At 44.1% G+C, this 20,007-nt stretch overlaps 1 protein-coding gene across 5 annotated transcripts in view; it reads left to right on the top strand.

The window, feature by feature from the left end:
* LOC128701310 (uncharacterized) overlaps positions 1–18,751 on the top strand; it is a 115,031-nt gene extending 96,280 nt beyond the window's left edge. For 3 of the 5 annotated variants that reach the window (XM_070100376.1, XM_070100374.1, XM_070100377.1), the window contains 5 exons: positions 1,211–1,339; positions 2,514–2,600; positions 4,969–5,121; positions 5,443–5,538; positions 6,312–9,569. In XM_070100376.1, coding sequence (XP_069956477.1) covers positions 1,211–1,339; positions 2,514–2,600; positions 4,969–5,121; positions 5,443–5,538; positions 6,312–8,537 — 2,691 coding nt within the window. In that variant the 3' untranslated portion in view covers positions 8,538–9,569. Of the gene's footprint in view, positions 1–1,210; positions 1,340–2,513; positions 2,601–4,968; positions 5,122–5,442; positions 5,539–6,311; positions 9,570–17,942 lie in introns of those variants that run through there. The other 2 variants (XM_070100378.1, XM_070100375.1) reach the window with 2 other exon arrangements.
* The last annotated feature ends 1,256 nt before the right edge of the window (positions 18,752–20,007 follow it).

The raw sequence follows: 20,007 nt of genomic DNA, 5'->3' as shown, positions 1-20,007 counted from the left end.
AATTAAGAGCGTGTTGATCACGTCAAAAGTTTTTACGTTACGTAAATCTGGTTTTCACACCTGCCACCAATGAGACATTAGTATTTAAAAAGTTAAATTTAATGTTCAATCAAACAGAGTAACATATTGGATTTCTTTTGTAATGACAACTTAAAAAAAAGTCAACATTCAAGCGAATATTTTCTGACAGAATAATAAAGATCATCCCTTTTCAAATAAGTAACTGCAACAGCAGAGTGCAACATGTCAATGTTTATAGCTTTACATGTGGCTGTAACCTTGCAATGCATGTTAGAATTACATTTTTCCAAAGTAGTATATATTACACAGGCCATTTAGTATGAGTACCACTGTTGTGTTGTAATGTGCCTAGTACTGTTGTTAGTTCAAGATACAACACAAGTTACTAGTACTTCGTGTTTAGAACTTACTGTTAGTAACGATGATTTTTTTTACATATTTTGGGCCTATTTTTATTGCAATATTTTTTTTATCCAAATTTTCACGACCACTCTGGACCTTATGCTAAACTGGTGTTTCTTTCTTCTTCTTCTTTCCTTTGTTACACCTTCTCCTCGTCTCTGACCTCCCATTAATGTTTACCTCTTACCATTCCATTTTTCCATGACATTCCACTGAGTTTATTTTCTGTCTTCGTTTACCATATTTCTTCCATTTTGCTTTTATGCGAGTTAAATCCATTCCTTCTATCTTGTGTGCTTATTTGTTACGTTTTTTACCTTCCTGTTCACGTTCATATCATCTCTTTTATGTCCATTTTTCACACTGACCCTTTTCCTCCTGATGTTCACATCGTTTTCTCTCGTTTCCGTTACCCTTGTTACTCATCTTACATTTTCCACTACTCGTCTTCGTCTCTAACTGATCGTTATCTCTTTATTCATCTTCTCGTCTCTGTCTTCTCGCTTTTTGTCCCTGTCTTCCTTCCGTGAGAGCTGCGATCCCTCTTGTTATTGTTATTTTTTATCGATTGTTTTCGTGTCCTGTCTTCCTTTGAGCCCCTATTGGATTACACGTCTCGTCCTCCTACCCCCCTTTTATCTACCCCTATTTGTCCTGTTGTCCTCTTCCTCCTTTTACATCCCTTTATGGTCTTCTGTTGTCCTCTTACCCTGTTATCACCTCTGGCACTGTGGTCACACACTCCCAACCCCACCTCTCCTCTGTGGTCAGACCTTGTCTCCTGTAGCTGCCCTTCTGGTTGTGGTTTTGCGCCACGTCAGAGGTTGATGGGCGGGCGAGAAAGCGTCCAGGGGGCCCTCAACTTCACAACACCCAGCCCTCTCGCCTCGCCACAGTCAACGAAACCTTGTCCAAAGTACGTACAGGGCCGTCCATGCCGGGAACCACAGACCACATGACAGAGTACCTTAGCAAAACAACGCAAGTGTGAGTGCGGAGGGTGTTTTGTATAAGAACCTTTGCCAGAAGGACTCTAGTGGAAGAACCCCCCCAACCCCTGATTTTCAGAAGAACCTCTGATAGGACTTCTGCCAGATGAACCTCAAAGGAAGGACCTCTGATAGGACTTCTAGCAGGTGAACCTCTAAGCAAGGACCTCTAATAGAACTTCTGGCAGGTGATCCTCAGAGACCTCTGAATTAAGGTCTTTTGACAGAAGGACCTCAGGAAAGGGACCTCTTAGACTTCTAGAAGACAGACCTCAGAGAAAAGAGCTTTGACTATGAAGACTTGATGTTGAAGTACCTTAAAGGACCTCTGACAAACGACCTTTGGCAGGGCCTCCTAAAATGGGCCTCTGGCGACTGAACTTATGGCGGAACAACCTATGCTGTTACATCGTCGTGTAAAGTGAATTACTCAACCATAACTTGTATCTCAATAAGTCTTTTTAATCAAGATTCTTAGCAAAGTGATCCGTGGAGCTGAGTGCTCACACCGGCGCTGTTTTAATGGTATGTGTCACTGATGGTGCTGGAGGTAGCTAGCAAAAAGTTAGTTGCTGGTTTGTGTAGAAGTGACCTAATTACAGTAACTTGTTAGTGCTAATTATAGAGCCTGTATGTGGCCTCAATGTGCATTTATTGTTTATAATTGGAAGACGTCATTAACTGAGGATGTTAGATGACTGTTGCGAGCGTGTTAATAATCTTGTTGTGAATGTTAGTTGGGCTTGTGAATGCTATGTGATCTCTTGGGTGTTAAATGGTCTTAATGGGTGTTAGCTCCTCTTGTGAGTGTGTTAGATGATCTTATGAGTAATTTAGAGGATCTTGTAGGATAGATTACCCTGAGTGTATTTGTTAGATGACTTTGTTTTTTGTGTATAGTATTTGATCCGGGCGTGTGTATGAATTCCATAATGTCTCTACTGATGCATAAGAATGATTACTATTGTGTGACAGTATGTAGGCGTAAGCAGGCACATGTATGCGTGAGAGGGTGTGTTAAGCTTTTGTGTGTGTGTAGGTGGATGTGGCCGTGGGTGGGAGCACGTATGACCAGCAGAAATGACCATGTCTCTCCCACAGATCTGCTCCCTGACCCAGAATGGTTCTGTACTGGAGTTCAGAAAAGTGTGTCGCTTCAGGAAGGGCTATAGATGTCCCCAAAAGGAGGTAAGCTCAACAAACCTGGCAGAACACACACACACACACACACACACACACACATACACACACACACCGTGTACGTTAGGCCTATATATAGGAGTATGCAGCACCAGTTTGGAACCCACACCTAGCCAAGCACGTAAGGAAACTAGAGAAAGTTTGCAACACGACTAGTCCCGGAGCTAAGGGGCATGTCCTACGAGGAGAGGTTAAAGGAACTCGACCTGACGATATTGGAGGACAAGAGAGATAGGGGAGATATGATAATATATAAAATACTAAGAGGAATTGACAAGGTGGACAGAGACAGAATGTTCGAGATGGGACACAGCAACAAGGGGTCACAGTGGGAAGTTGAAGACTCAGATGAATCATAGGGATGTTAGGAAGTATTTCTTCAATCAGAGTTGTCAGGAAGTGGAATAATCTGGGAAGTGGAAGTGGAGGCAGGATCCATAGACAGCTGGAGCACGATGAGTGCTCCAGCTGCAACACAATTGTCCTCAAAGATTTGTTAATTATACCATGGATTAAAGACAGATCCTAGACTTCACCTTACAAAAGAAGACAAAGCAAATACGACAGTAATTATGGACAAGGTAGATTATAGGGGAAAAATAAACATATATAAAGAGAGAGGGAAACTCAGGCGCCCCTTCAAGGGAGGCTACCTGGTTGGTATATAGGGTGAGGCGCCCCTTCAATGAAGGGAGGCTACCTGGTTGGTATATAGGGTGAGGCGCCCCTTCAATGAAGGGAGGCTACCTGGTTGGTATATAGGGTGAGGCGCCCCTTCAAGGGAGGCTACCTGGTTGGTATATAGGGTGAGGCGCCCCTTCAAGGGAGGCTACCTGGTTGGTATATAGGGTGAGGCGCCCCTTCAAGGGAGGCTACCTGGTTGGTATATAGGGCGAGGCGCCCCTTCAAGGGAGGCTACCTGGTTGGTATATAGGGCGAGGCGCCCCTTCAAGGGAGGCTACCTGGTTGGTATATAGGGCGAGGCGCCCCTTCAAGGGAGGCTACCTGGTTGGTATATAGGGCGAGGCGCCCCTTCAAGGGAGGCTACCTGGTTGGTATATAGGGCGAGGCGCCCCTTAGGAAGTATTTCTTCAATCAGAGTTGTCAGGAAGTGGAATAATCTGGGAAGTGGAAGTGGAGGCAGGATCCATAGACAGCTGGAGCACGATGAGTGCTCCAGCTGCAACACAATTGTCCTCAAAGATTTGTTAATTATACCATGGATTAAAGAAAGATCCTAGACTTCACCTTACAAAAGAAGACAAAGCAAATACGACAGTAATTATGGACAAGGTAGATTATAGGGGAAAAATAAACATATATAAAGAGAGAGGGAAACTCAGGCGCCCCTTCAAGGGAGGCTACCTGGTTGGTATATAGGGTGAGGCGCCCCTTCAAGGGAGGCTACCTGGTTGGTATATAGGGCGAGGCGCCCCTTCAAGGGAGGCTACCTGGTTGGTATATAGGGCTAGCAGACTTATTTTGAAGCACCGTTATATAACTTATCTTAACGGCTTTGGGGAGGTAAAATATTCCCAGGCAACTCCTTGGTAGTCAAATGAAATTAATTTTTAATGGAGGGAGGGACAGTTAAGCCAGGGTAAGGCTTTGGTCAGATGATCAATAGCTCCAGTGGCGGGTCATCATATAGTTCAAACCCACGTCAGGAAACACTTGTTCTGTTTCCGGATGAATCTTATCTAATCTCTGCTAACTTCATAACGCCACCACTGCCAGTAGTTAATTCTACGTATGTTGCAGCAACACCTGTCATCTCCAAGTTGGTTATAAAGTATTCATCAGTGTAACACACCAAAAAATAAATTATTTTACAGTTTGTTATAAAGTGACTTATTTTGCCTGCTAGACTGACCTGACTAAAAACTCAAGATATTATGCCACGTTGGGTGTCCCATAATTCGGTTGGCAGCGCATTCAGCTCACACACAGAGGTCCGTGGTTTGATCCCCAGCACCGATGGAAACATTGGGGCGTGTTTTCTTAACCTGCTGTCCTTGTTCACCTATCAGTAAACAGGTACCTGGGTGTTAGCTGACTGGTGTGGGTCGCATCCTGGGAACAAAATTAACCAAATTTTTGCCCAAAATGTTGTGCATAACCAGGGGTGTTCTGTATACTATGTCACTGATGTCAGGTAGGTCTGTATATGTAGTATCATGTACTTGTAGACAAAATATTATTATTGATCCTACTCCACTGTCTGGAATACCATGAGATCTATTTAGGTTACCTGGCATGCTTCCATACTCCTCATGTCCCCTAGCACCTTCATATATCATCTAGCACCGTCAGACATATCTAGATGGCCTAGATCACCTAGTACCACCTTCCTCAGATATATCAGGAGCACGAAGTGAGGTTCCGGGTAGACAAGAACATTCGCTTGCTTGGTGTCGGGTTTGGATTCCTCTTCAGCTGTACGGATATGGGCATCAATGTCCACTGCCAGGGACCCTGGGAGACCCGCCAGTGGACTGACATAACACAGGTTAGACATCAACACAGCATTTATGAGACGTTTTAATTCATGAACTATATCTGAAGATCATAATCAGACCGAGGAGTCATAAGATTAGATACGTTCAAGTTAAAACAATACTTATTAGGGCTTCCTCATTCCCGTGGACGGAATGACTCAACGGGTGACTCAAACGTATTTATCTTTAAAATCGAAAAATAATAATGGTAATTCATTCTTGATTCCCGCTTCCCTTTCACTACACTCTCGGGGACGACTGTGTACATGGCGTGTGGATATTGTACGTGGCCGGGTTCGTGGTGTCTGGACGTGGCATCGTTCTTGGTGCAGTCATACTGCCGGGTGTCGGGAGAGAAGCAAGAAACAGCGGACGTCAGGCTCATGTTCCTTCATTCTGTGAGGATAGAAGCCAACCAGAGTTATAAGGTAAGCACAAAAAGCTTGTCAGTTACAATAGACTTATCAGACCGGAAAGGAACCTGAGAGAGCGAGAGCCAGAGCGAGAGCGAGAGCGAGAGCGAGAGCAAGAGCGAGAGCAAGAGAGAGAGACCGAGACCGTATTGCAGGTGATTTTTATATTAAAGGTATATTATGATACCGACAACTTGATGAATAAGACACACAGGTATCTTTGCTGAGAGAAGTTTCACCCTTCAGGGGCTTTATACATCTAAAAGAGACGTGAGACTAGAGCCTTTTATTGCTAAATCCCTGGCCATTTTTAGGCCTGACCTATTTCTATTAGTGGGCCCCACCCACATGTGATCACAGCTACTACTGCTGCCTAGCTGGTGCTTTGTGATTTATACGAGTTGAGCGCACTTTATAATAATAATAATAATAATAATAATAATAATAATAATAATAATAATAATAAATTAATTCTGCTGCCTTGTTCTACTTTCTTCACAGGCTGCACTATGAGACTCCATTCTCAGGTGTTTTATAAGCTATGACCAGTAAGTGTGGTTGTGTTGCAGGTCGTGACTGTGTTGCAGGTCATCATTGTGTTACAGGTCATTATTGCTACAGGATGATTATTGCAGGTCATTGTTGCAGGGTGTGATTGTTACAGGTCGTCATTGCTGCAGGTTGTGATTGTTGTAGGTGTGATTATTTCAGGTCGTGATTGTTGCAGGGTGTGGTTGTGTTGCGTGTTGTGTCTGTGCTTGCACTGCACATTTTGTTTTGTGTTGCAGGTTGTGGTGAAGACAGTGAGGATGAGCTCTGGCAGCTCAGAGGTGGAGCTGTGGGGCGGCACCGGTGGTATGTTCTGTGTGGAGACGGAGGACGCAGAGTTCCACTTCATCAAGGCGGCGGTGGACCCCAAGAAGAGTGTTGAGGAGAGTGATGGGGACACCAGCCCCGGCATTATCACAGAATTGCTCTACCAGCTGGACACTGGCGAGGAAGACCCGCCTCCTGTAACGACATCCTATCGACGAAGATCCAAGACCCAGGAAGAAATGGTCGAAGATATCTCCCCACGTCGACGTCGCCCACAGTCACACGACCAAAACACTCAACAGACGGTCCAGACCAACCCCTGGCGCCGGCGCCACAGGCCAGAAGTCACCCTCCAGGTGTCGGAAACTCCCTACATCCGTAAGAGGTCTCCTCCGGCAGATGACCAAAAGACTCCAGAAGCACCACCTCCCTGCAGAAGGCGAGAGAGTACTGAACTGAGCTCAAGAAAGACATCGACGGAGGAATACAATCCAGAGAGCTTCTCCACCAACAGGTGGAGAACTAGAACCCGCGACACCACACAACCAGAGCGTAACAAGTCACCAGTGGAAGAGTATAAACCAACCAGTTTCTCAACCAACAGGTGGATCACCAGACCTAAAGACAATATCAGAAAGTCTGATGAATCGTCATACAGCAGCCAAAGAAAAACAGAGGAGTATAAGTCAAACAGCGCCTCTACCAACAGGTGGAGAACGAGAAGCAGGGAGGAGGAGGCCGATGCTAAGAAAAAGTTCGACTCATCGCCATATATCAGTCGGAACACATCGACGGAGGAGAACAAATCAGACACTGACAAGTGGAGAACCAAGTCAAGAGAGGACGCCAAAGAAACTCCGTTCGGGGTGCGCAGGTTCTCCAGGTCTGATGACAGGCCTGCTTCTCACCCCTTCATGAAAAGAAGCGAGTCTAAGGATTCCACATCTGAAGTACCTTTCTATCTTCGACCAAGACCGTCCCAATCAGATGAGACCAAATCAACGGGGTTAAGCGCATACACCAGAAGCAGATATTCCACAACTACTACTACAACAGCCAAAGAGGACAAACCCACTGAGACGACCAGGATACGCAGCAGATTCTTAAGAACCAATGAAGGCACTAGTTCTTCTTCCTTGCGTTCTAGTGACTCAGACAGTCTCTTCTCCCGATCGGGTACTGCCAGAGACTCGTCCCTATCTGGAAAACGCGAGACTTCCCTCTCTCGGTACGGAGGCACCACCGGCAGCAGTTACCTCAGCAGCAGGTACGATCCCGCTACCACAACAGGAGGATCAGAGTCCAGTAGCTGTAGAAGTAGTGGCAGATATAGTTCACTGTTGGCCCCTTCTGGCGGGTATACAGCAGGAAGTAGTGTCTCTGGCAAGTACGGCAGCTCCTCTGCTTTCTCTGCATATGAAAGTAGTTTAAGTGGCTTCTCCAGCAGGTACGGAGGATCCACTGCCACTTCTGCGTCAGGACATGACATCAGTTCCAGTAGCAGTAGGTATACCTCTCCAGCACCTGACAGAGGGTCAATCAGGTATGGTACTTCCTCCACAGGGTCAGGCAGTAACCTGACTGCCCTTAGTAGCAAGTACAACGCTTCTACTGCCACTGGGTCTGGTAGCACCTCTAGTAACCTAGGCCGCAGGTTCAGTATACCAGGTTCTCTCTCTGGTTCTGACGTTACCTCGAGCAGTTCTGGCACCAGGTACAGGTCCTTGTCATCCACTAGTGGGTCAGGAAGATACGGTTCATCAGGCTCTACAGGCGACTCTGGCAGTTCACTGACCAACAGGTATAGTTCATCAGCTTCACTTGGAAGGTACGGATCTTCTGACTCCTCAGGCTATTCTAGAAGCTATGGGTCTCTTGCCCCTGCTGGAGGTTCGACTGGTTCTTCTAGTAGTACTAGTAGTAGATATGGGTTGTCTACTTCTGCTAGAGGTTCGGATACTTCTCTGAGTAGCAAGTACGGTACCTCTTCTTCCACAAGTAGGTACAGTTCTCCGGCTCCTAGTGGGAGTACCACTCGCACTAGTACCTCTGGCTTAGGAACCAGATACAGTTCTCCTGCTCCCAGTGGTACTTCTACTAGTGGCATTGGAAACAGGTATAATTCACCTACTCGGAATGTGACTTCTTCCAGTGGTATAGGATCTAGGTACAGTTCACCTGCACCTAGTGGAAGTTAAAGTAGTGGTGGAGGCCTGAGGTATGGTTCTGGTAGCACCCTGAGTGGTATCAGCAGCAGATATGGGTCTTCCTCGACAGGCACAAGAGACAACCTGAGCACCACTGGCCAGACCAGCAGGTACAACACCGACAGGTACGGCTCTTCCACTGACAACAGACAAGAAGATGACCGTAGGGGCGACCAAGTCGACACTCGTGGAGTATCATGAGTGTGATGGTGGAGGGACGAAGGTTAGATATAGTGGTGACACAGCGTCTTAAGAAACAATTTATAAGTGCAAAAAAGTGACGGTAACACGGGGAAGTGATCAACTTGTAGAGGTTCATACAAAACCTGGGTAACAGGAAGTAATCAGGCTTGATTCAGGAAAAGGAAGGGCAGCTCAAATTTCTCTGTTTGAGGGAGATACTCATAAAAGAAAAACATCTAAAGATTCCCCCCTCCCCCCAAAAAAAAGAATGAAATCAAAAGTAACGAAAAAATTACAAAGACATCACGAATTAGAAGTACGACACTAGAAAGAGCTGGATATGATCACAACACAGAGGATACTAGGCAGAATACTCAAAGCAATGACAGGACCTGGGATCACAAATGGAAACTAAACACAAAGATAATTCTTAGTGACGTTAGGTAATACTTATTTAGCGTGAGGAGAGTAGAGAACTGCAACACACCACAGGGAATACAGTAATTATTCAAATTAATCAAATCTGATCCCATATAAGTACTGTGTCCAGACACAGATAACAAAAACACTGTGAACAGCTCTCAGCTATTTTGTGTGACTGATTACCAACAGTCATTCAAAATAACCAGAACTCACCACCTGGAGGTGGCTGCTCTTCAAGTTTCAGGAGACCGCAACGAAAGTATCAAACTTAAAAAAAAAAAACAGAAAACTTAACTAGGCGATTTTAATTTGGTCATGACACATACAGACACACACACACACACACACACACACACACACACACACACACACACACACACACACACACACACACACACACACACACACACTCAACAATTGTAAATCAAAGAAACTACAAAAGATGGGACACCATGTGCTTGGCTCTGCTCCTGAAGTGAATAGGTAATGACAGATACTTATACACAGCAGGAGCAGCAACATGTTAGTTGGCACGTGTAAACTGGTGTCTACAGCTGTAAGATATACACATTAGTTGAAGCTGTGGAGTTAGCCTTTTTGGCCATGCATACGTAGGCTATACTGAAAGTTGTTAAACTTCCAGGTATTGTCGCTGGCATTATACATCTATACGTAGAATGATAGATTATACATGCTTGACTATGCCAGACTGTCTACGGTGTTAGTATACTTTGTCATGTGGAGAGAGAGAGAGAGAGAGAGAGAGAGAGAGAGAGAGAGAGAGAGAGAGAGAGAGAGAGAGAGAGAGAGAGAGAGAGACTGAAACTATTTTTGTATGCTTGTCATGCCATCCAGATGTTTTAATGTCTTCTTGTTCAGACGACGACGGAAGATTTATTAGACATGATCATTGTAGCTAAGACTGGTTCTTGGTCTAGTGATGGTTCTCTCCTGAGTCAGTAAATAACACTAAAATATCAAAGAAATAGTATTAAACTCTTCACAATTAACATATCATATCTGCTGAAGAAAAGTTCAAAGTAGAGGCTGGGTTATGCAGCCGCCTCCCTGTATAACTTGTTTTATTCATGTTTCCAGGTGGTTTTCTCTGTTTCCTTAGACTAGTGTTCCTTGCACTGCAAACACTGACTAGTGTACACTGCACTATCAACTTATGATGCAGGAGTTCCTTCTTGATGTAATTGTTGGGGAGGAACACCCACGACAAGTGGTGGCAGCGGTGGGAGACAGTCGCACCTCTGAACTGGTTTCAGTCGGTACCAGCATCACACTACCAGCACCATTCTACCAACATCACACCACCAGCATTATTACACTACAAGCATCACAATACCAACATTAATATACTATCAATGTTGTAGATCACATTAAATCTAAATTTAAAATGCAAGGAACTATATATTTCTCTCTTCAACACTGTTATAGCACTTATGGAAAAGCGCTAAAAGTCACAGAGATATCACAGCGCCTGGAGAATGCGAGGCAATCAAATTCCATCCAATTATGTGGAAAACAGATCAAATCCCATAGATAAAGAGTTGGTCACCTGCATCAAAGAGCCTCTCAATAAGGTGAGATCTCCAGCACTCAAACCTTATTCATTTATAGTTTATATTAATATTGCCATTATTTTTCACTTTATATATTGGTTGAAATGCACTTACAGTGTATAACTAAAGTCATTTTTACACATTTATCTTTTTAATGTGACGCGCTTAAGAAAAAAACTGGTGACATGTGTTTTAGACTAAGTTATTTTAATAGCTTCTGTTTTGTTATATATATAAGAATTGTTCCATCAGTGTGTATGATAGATAAACCTACGTCATCCATCAGTGTGTATGATAGATAAACCTACGTCATCCATCAGTGTGTATGATAGATAAACCTACGTCATCCATCAGTGTGTATGATAGATAAACCTACGTCATCCATCAGTGTGTATGATAGATAAACCTACGTCATCCATCAGTGTGTATGATAGATAAACCTACGTCATCCATCAGTGTGTATGATAGATAAACCTACGTCATCCATCAGTGTGTATGATATAAACCTACGTCATCCATCAGTGTGTATGATAGATAAACCTACGTCATCCATCAGTGTGTATGATAGATAAACCTACGTCATCCATCAGTGTGTATGATAGATAAACCTACGTCATCCATCAGTGTGTATGATAGATAAACCTACGTCATCCATCAGTGTGTATGATAGATAAACCTACGTCATCCATCAGTGTGTATGATAGATAAACCTACGTCATCCATCAGTGTGTATGATAGATAAACCTACGTCATCCATCAGTGTGTATGATAGATAAACCTACGTCATCCATCAGTGTGTATGATGTAAACCTACGTCATGAGTGTGTATGATATAAACCTACGTCATCCATCAGTGTGTATGATAGATAAACCTACGTCATCCATCAGTGTGTATGATAGATAAACCTACGTCATCCATCAGTGTGTATGATAGATAAACCTACGTCATCCATCAGTGTGTATGATAGATAAACCTACGTCATCCATCAGTGTGTATGATAGATAAACCTACGTCATCCATCAGTGTGTATGATAGATAAACCTACGTCATCCATCAGTGTGTATGATAGATAAACCTACGTCATCCATCAGTGTGTATGATAGATAAACCTACGTCATCCATCAGTGTGTATGATAGATAAACCTACGTCATCCATCAGTGTGTATGATAGATAAACCTACGTCATCCATCAGTATGTGTATGATATGATAGGTAAACCTACGTCATCCATCAGTGTGTATGATAGATAAACCTACGTCATCCATCAGTGTGTATGATAGATAAACCTACGTCATCCATCAGTGTGTATGATAGATAAACCTACGTCATCCATCAGTGTGTATGATAGATAAACCTACGTCATCCATCAGTGTGTATGATAGATAAACCTACGTCATCCATCAGTGTGTATGATAGGTAAACCTACGTCATCCATCAGTGTGTATGATAGATAAACCTACGTCATCCATCAGTGTGTATGATAGATAAACCTACGCCATCCATCAGTGTGTATGATAGATAAACCTACGTCATCCATCAGTGTGTATGATAGATAAACCTACGTCATCCATCAGTGTGTATGATAGATAAACCTACGTCATCCATCAGTGTGTATGATAGATAAACCTACGTCATCCATCAGTGTGTATGATAGATAAACCTACGTCATCCATCAGTGTGTATGATAGGTAAACCTACGTCATCCATCAGTGTGTATGATAGATAAACCTACGTCATCCATCAGTGTGTATGATAGATAAACCTACGTCATCCATCAGTGTGTATGATAGATAAAGCTACGTCATCCATCAGTGTGTATGATAGATAAACCTACGTCATCCATCAGTGTGTATGATAGATAAACCTACGTCATCCATCAGTGTGTATGATAGATAAACCTACGTCATCCATCAGTGTGTATGATAGATAAACCTACGTCATCCATCAGTGTGTATGATAGATAAAGCTACGTCATCCATCAGTGTGTATGATAGATAAACCTACGTCATCCATCAGTGTGTATGATAGATAAAGCTACGTCATCCATCAGTGTGTATGATAGATAAACCTACGTCATCCATCAGTGTGTATGATAGATAAACCTACGTCATCCATCAGCGTGTATGATAGATAAAGCTACGTCATCCACTCACCTCATTCATCGACTCTGTTAAACGTTCCATTGTGCTAGACATATTATCACTATTATAAAGACCACAGTTTACACTTTATTGGTCGAGTAATGGTACACATATATACATTATATAACTGGTCCAGTAATGGTACACATACTATATACATTATATACATACCATTACATAATATTGACTGGAACATCTGACATAGTTGACTGTAAGACTGGATAACGTCGTGATTCATTTGTTCAGTTATTTACTCGTAACTTTACCGTCAGTTACAAGATAACTTTATGTATTTTGTTATTTATAAATCAAAACATTAATACATAAACTTGTAGTTTTTTTATGTCAATAATATTTAGGCATTATATTTTATGTCACAGGCTTGGTTATTTTAGGCATATTATCATCATGGGGAAGTGCTAAACCCATCAGGGTTATACAGCGCCTAGGGAATATAAAGTTATTAAGTTTAAGTCGTGAGAAAGAAGGCTCCATTTCCTTGGATCCAGACATTTACCAGCATCAAGGCCATTTTACATTTAAATATTAATCATGAACCGCATTTCAGTTTCCTGTGTGGTGTGTCAGGCGGGTACTGTGTGTGAGGCGGGTACTGTGAGGCGGGTACTGTGTGTGAGGCGGGTACTGTGTGTGAGGCGGGTACTGTGTGTGAGGCGGGTACTGTGTGTGAGGCGGGTACTGTGTGAGGCGGGTACTGTGAGGCGGGTACTGTGTGTGAGGCGGGTACTGTGTGTGAGGCGGGTACTGTGTGTGAGGCGGGTACTGTGTGTGAGGCGGGTACTGTGAGGCGGGTACTGTGTGTGAGGCGGGTACTGTGTGTGAGGCGGGTACTGTGTGTGAGGCGGGTACTGTGTGTGAGGCGGGTACTGTGTGTCAGGCGGGTACTGTGAGGCGGGTACTGTGAGGCGGGTACTGTGTGTGATGCGGGTACTGTGTGTGAGGCGGGTACTGTGTGTGAGGCGGGTACTGTGTGTGAGGCGGGTACTGTGTGTCAGGCGGGTACTGTGTGAGGCGGGTACTGTGTGTGAGGCGGGTACTGTGTGTGAGGCGGGTACTGTGTGAGGCGGGTTCTGTGAGGCGGGTACTGTGTGTGAGGCGGGTACTGTGTGTGAGGCGGGTACTGTGTGAGGCGGGTACTGTGTGTGAGGCGGGTACTGTGTGTGAGGCGGGTACTGTGTGTCAGGCGGGTACTGTGTGTGAGGCGGGTACTGTGAGGCGGGTACTGTGTGTCAGGCGGGTGCTGTGAGGCGGGTACTGTGAGGCGGGTACTGTGTGTCAGGCGGGTACTGTGTGTGAGGCGGGTACTGTGAGGCGGGTACTGTGAGGCGGGTACTGTGTGTGAGGCGGGTACTGTGAGGCGGGTACTGTGTGTGAGGCGGGTACTGTGAGGCGGGTACTGTGTGTGAGGCGGGTACTGTGTGTGAGGCGGGTACTGTGTGTCAGGCGGGTACTGTGAGGCGGGTACTGTGTGTGAGGCGGGTACTGTGTGTCAGGCGGGTACTGTGTGTGAGGCGGGTACTGTGAGGCGGGTACTGTGTGAGGCGGGTACTGTGAGGCGGGTACTGTGTGTGAGGCGGGTACTGTGAGGCGGGTACTGTGTGTGAGGCGGGTACTGTGTGTGAGGCGGGTACTGTGTGTGAGGCGGGTACTGTGTGTGAGGCGGGTACTGTGTGTGAGGCGGGTACTGTGAGGCGGGTACTGTGTGTCAGGCGGGTACTGTGTGAGGCGGGTACTGTGAGGCGGGTACTGTGAGGCGGGTACTGTGTGTGAGGCGGGTACTGTGTGTGAGGCGGGTACTGTGTGTCAGGCGGGTACTGTGTGTGAGGCGGGTACTGTGAGGCGGGTACTGTGTGTGAGGCGGGTACTGTGTGTGAGGCGGGTACTGTGTCAGGCGGGTACTGTGTGAGGCGGGTACTGTGAGGCGGGTACTGTGTTAGGCGGGTACTGTGTGTGAGGCGGGTACTGTCAGGCGGGTACTGTGTGTCAGGCGGGTACTGTGTGTGAGGCGGGTACTGTGTGTCAGGCGGGTACTGTGAGGCGGGTACTGTGTGTGAGGCGGGTACTGTGTCAGGCGGGTACTGTGTGTGAGGCGGGTACTGTGTGTCAGGCGGGTACTGTGTGTCAGGCGGGTACTGTGTGTCAGGCGGGTACTGTGAGGCGGGTACTGTGTGTCAGGCGGGTACTGTGTGTGAGGCGGGTACTGTGTGAGGCGGGTAGTGTGTGTCAGGCGGGTCCTGTGTGAGGCGGGTACTGTGTGTGAGGCGGGGACTGTGAGGCGGGTACTGTGTGAGGCGGGTACTGTGTCAGGCGGGTACTGTGTGTCAGGCGGGTACTGTGAGGCGGGTACTGTGTCAGGCGGGTACTGTGTGTCAGGCGGGTACTGTGTGAGGCGGGTACTGTGTGTCAGGCGGGTACTGTGTCAGGCGGGTACTGTGTCAGGCGGGTACTGTGTCAGGCGGGTACTGTGTGTCAGGCGGGTAGTGTGTGAGGCGGGTACTGTGTGTGAGGCGGGTACTGTGTGACAGGCGGAGACTGTGTGAGGCGGGTACTGTGTGTCAGGCGGGTACTGTGTGTGAGGCGGGTAGTGTGTGAGGCGGGTACTGTGTGTGAGGCGGGTACTGTGTGTGAGGCGGGTACTGTGTGTGAGGCGGGTAGTGTGTGAGGCGGGTACTGTGTGTGAGGCGGGTACTGTGTGTCAGGCGGGTACTGTGTGAGGCGGGTACTGTGTGTCAGGCGGGTACTGTGTCAGGCGGGTATTGTGTCAGGCGGGTACTGTGTCAGGCGGGTACTGTGTGTCAGGCGGGTACTGTGTGTCAGGCGGGTACTGTGTGTCAGGCGGGTACTGTGTGAGGCGGGTACTGTGTGTCAGGCGGGTACTGTGTGTCAGGCGGGTACTGTGTGAGGCGGGTACTGTGTGAGGCGGGTACTGTGTGTCAGGCGGGTACTGTGTGAGGCGGGTACTGTGTGAGGCGGGTACTGTGTCAGGCGGGTACTGTGTCAGGCGGGTACTGTGTGTGAGGCGGGTACTGTGTGAGGCGGGTACTGTGTGTCAGGCGGGTACTGTGTGTCAGGCGGGTACTGTGTGAGGCGGGTACTGTGTGAGGCGGGTACTGTGTGTCAGGCGGGTACTGTGTGTCAGGCGGGTACTGTGTGTCAGGCGTGTACTGTGTGTCAGGCGGGTACTGTGTGAGGCGGGTACTGTGTGAGGCGGGTACTGTGTGTCAGGCGGGTACTGTCAGGCGGGTACTGTGTCAGGCGGGTACTGTCAGGCGGGTACTGTGTGTCAGGCGGGTACGTGGCAGCAAGTCTTCATCAATTGTTTAAGAAATATAAACAACCCTGACTGAACTTTTATTCTCCACAAGCAGGTAATATTGAACCCAGACAAGAGTACAATATTGGATTTTAACTAGTAAGGCCGAATATTATTACATTAGCGGTATGTAATACCGACATGTTGATTAAGACATATGTGGAACACCTGAGAGACCCAGGTGTTGTACATGTGTCTTAGTCATCAATATGAGTTACTTCATCATAAACTTTATACTGTGACTGTTAGTTTCTCTTAACTTTTGATGTAACAAATGTATTTTTTAAATTCTCAGACGATAGCAAAAATATAGCAATACCAATTATTAACTTGAGAAAAAAAATTAATCTCCAAGTGAAACGACTTAAATAAATGATTCACCCTGCCTATAATGTTGTTAATTCAGTTTGTAGGTATTTTATACCCCCAACTTCCGCCTGGTACCTCGCTAGACGTGGTGGACTGAACACTCTGGTCTCACATTCATAATATTTCTGCTGTCCTACCTGCCCATCACCCTCTATCAGTTTTTTTCTGTCTGTTTACTTCTGTGACGGTGTACGTACCCACCTCACCTGTCACAGTCACGAGGATACCATGTTGCTTTAATAATTATGAGTTTTAGGAATACCAGGTGGAATATTGGAAGCTACAGTGAAGGGTCACACAGGAGGAATATTGGAAGCCACAGTGAAGGGTCACACAGGAGGAATATTGGAAGCTACAGTGAAGGGTCACACAGGAGGAATATTGGAAGCCACAGCAGCTACTCCAAGAGTTAGAGGCCACAACATGGCTGCGACCATCACATGACTACAACCATCACATGACTACAACCATCACATGGCTGCAACGACAACTATTTATTAAACTTATTAATTTGCGTTGATTTTTATGTTTTATTCTCATTTTTAATCCTTATTCTATACACTATTTACTAGGAAGCTAAGTGAATAAGTTGATCTAACGTTGTAGACGGTAAAATCACAATGGCCGCCAAAACTCACAAGTCTGGCTAATGTTGAGATCAGAGCCTCGTGTGAACTCAAGACGCAGTTTTTATTTTTTTTTTTACATATAATCATGCTATTGATACCTGGCAACAATTATTATTTCTTGTGCAACTTGTTCTGTCTGAGAGATATTAGCAAGAATAATACGCTTATATTCGCACAAGTCACAGAGCCAGTCAGTGGTTAATATTAAAACACCTGGCCACAGTGAACCAGCCATTCTCTTATCTATCGATGGTGGAGTAAAATTAATTTACGTTACGATATTTTATGTCAGGTTATATTTCTTACCACTTGCACTAAATAAAACTATAACCATGACAAAACCCACCTAATACTGAACGGTTTTAGGAATAAATTATCGCTGGATTCAGACAAGGACTTGATCTCAATAATGACCACAACTTAAACATTTCTCAGAAGAGGGCATGACGTCGTGACGTCATCATGGCTCTTTACTCCTTCCTCACTAATCATGATTTATTACTTAAATTTTTTTTTTATTATTTCTTGTGTGTGCATGACAAATAATTTTCACTTTTACCTCTTGTTTTTATTTCAACATTAAAAATACATAATACATTAAATTGATAGTTATATTTTTTATATTAATACTAAATATATATATATGGGCATAACTGTTAGATATTTGCTTGATTAAAATAATTTTTTTTTCGCTGTTCATTATTTGTTGTGTTTGTGAAGTAACAGTAGGTATTATACATTACAGATACAGGTAGAGGCCAGAGCGGCACACAAGTGCACCTCTCATACAATAACATCAAAAACCTCTTCAATAACTATGCAAGAATCAGTTGTTGGATAATAGGATGTGATGGATAACAATAACTACGTCAGCAACCACCGTCAGCCTCCTGACCATCTCTGTACACCATGACAAAGACACTTATTTGTATCCGGGTGCATACATGTGATACATGCAGTTTAGATTATCGTTGTTCACTTGTTGTAAGTGTTGAGTTGGAACTTTAGAGCACTTTGGATGCGTTTAGAAACATGTAGTTATAATACTTGATCATGTTTATGTAAGCGATGACTCGCAGTGGCACTGAATACCACTAAAGTGAAGACAAGGGTACATACACTGTATACACCCTGTATACACCGTGTATACACTGTGTACACCCTGTATACACCGTGTATACTATGTATATATCTGTGTATACACCGTTATACACGCTCTGAATTTACTTTAAACTATATTTTCATACATTAAAATATACATGAAGCTTTAATGAGGATGGTGTAGCTGATAGGTTTGAAACTTATTAGACCAACCCATCACTAAATCAACTACTACAGTCAACATTCTAGTTCTTGGCACTTCATTCACGATATATTCTAGATTAAAATTATTCTTATATTTTAATATTGTTTATGTGTAAAATATATTATTTAAAATGCAGAATATTGTTAATGTTAATTTACCAAGTCTGGTGTTTATTTTGTCTAAAATTACTTATAATTTACATTAATAATGTACTTTATACTTCAATGAGTTCATCTTTAATTCTAAAATTATTTATTTGTGCTTATTTTCCTTAATTTTTAAGTTATTTAATTAATTTTTTCTTGTTTTAACTGCGACTAAAACCTAATTTGTTTCTCTCTCTCTCTCTCTCTCTCTCTCTCTCTCTCTCTCTATATATATATATATATATATATATATATATATATATATATATATATATATATATATATATATATATATATATATATATATATATATATATATATATATATATATATATATATAATTTTAAGATCCATTGGTTTTACTTGTTACATAAGATGTACTGTCCAGTCTTTTAGTATGGTAATTAGTGATTTATGTGCGAATTATCTTGTGGAAATTAAATTGTCCTTGAGATAAGCTGAAGTTTGGGACTAATGCAATAAATTACTGCATCCTGAAATATGCAAGAACTCACTTGATAGGCGCTAAAGTTACAGTCTTGAGCATAAAAATAAATGAAGGAAAAAGAGAAACAGCAGTCACAAGACTGAACAACAAATAAATATATGGAGAGATGGAAAGAAATAATAAAAGTAACATTCACAAGTAAATAACAGAGGCACAATACCGTGACTGGAACAATACACAAATAACCCACACATAGGAGAGAGGAGCTTACCACGACGTTTCGGTTCAAGTCTGACCGAAACGTAGTCGTAAGCTCCTCTTTCCTATGTGCGGGTTATCTGAGTATCATTCACAAGTATTATTAACACTGCGTAGAACAAGAGTACTTATAAACAAGCAACAGATGGGAGAGTGCTGGACACTGTGACAGTAAGAACCTCAGCACGAGATAAGATAAGATAAGATTTCGTTCGGATTTTTAACCCCGGAGGGTTAGCCACCCAGGATAACCCAAGAAAGTCAGTGCGTCATCGAGGACTGTCTAACTTATTTCCATTTGGGTCCTTAATCTTGTCCCCAAGGATGCGACCCACACCCAGGTACCTATTTGCTGCTAGGTGAACAGGACAATAGGTGTAAGGAAACGTGTCGAAATGTTTCCACCCGCCGGGAATCGAACCCGGGCCCTCCGTGTGTGAAGCGGGAGCTTTAGCCACCAGGCCACCGGGCCCTGGCTGGTCTCACCACCACCACTGACACAACTATCAATGTCACTACTTCAAAGCAATCTAAATATATTATATTTCTTTCTTTTTACAACTATTCAAGGCCTAAAACAAAGATAAATAATAGTTCCTTTCATAAATGCCATCCTCACACCAGCAAATACAATGTTTGCAACTGTTACACA

Source organism: Cherax quadricarinatus, chromosome 72 (genome assembly GCF_038502225.1).
Source record: "Cherax quadricarinatus isolate ZL_2023a chromosome 72, ASM3850222v1, whole genome shotgun sequence".
Classification (NCBI taxonomy): Eukaryota; Metazoa; Arthropoda; class Malacostraca; order Decapoda; family Parastacidae; genus Cherax; species Cherax quadricarinatus.
This window is presented reverse-complemented; position numbering and strand designations above follow the sequence as displayed.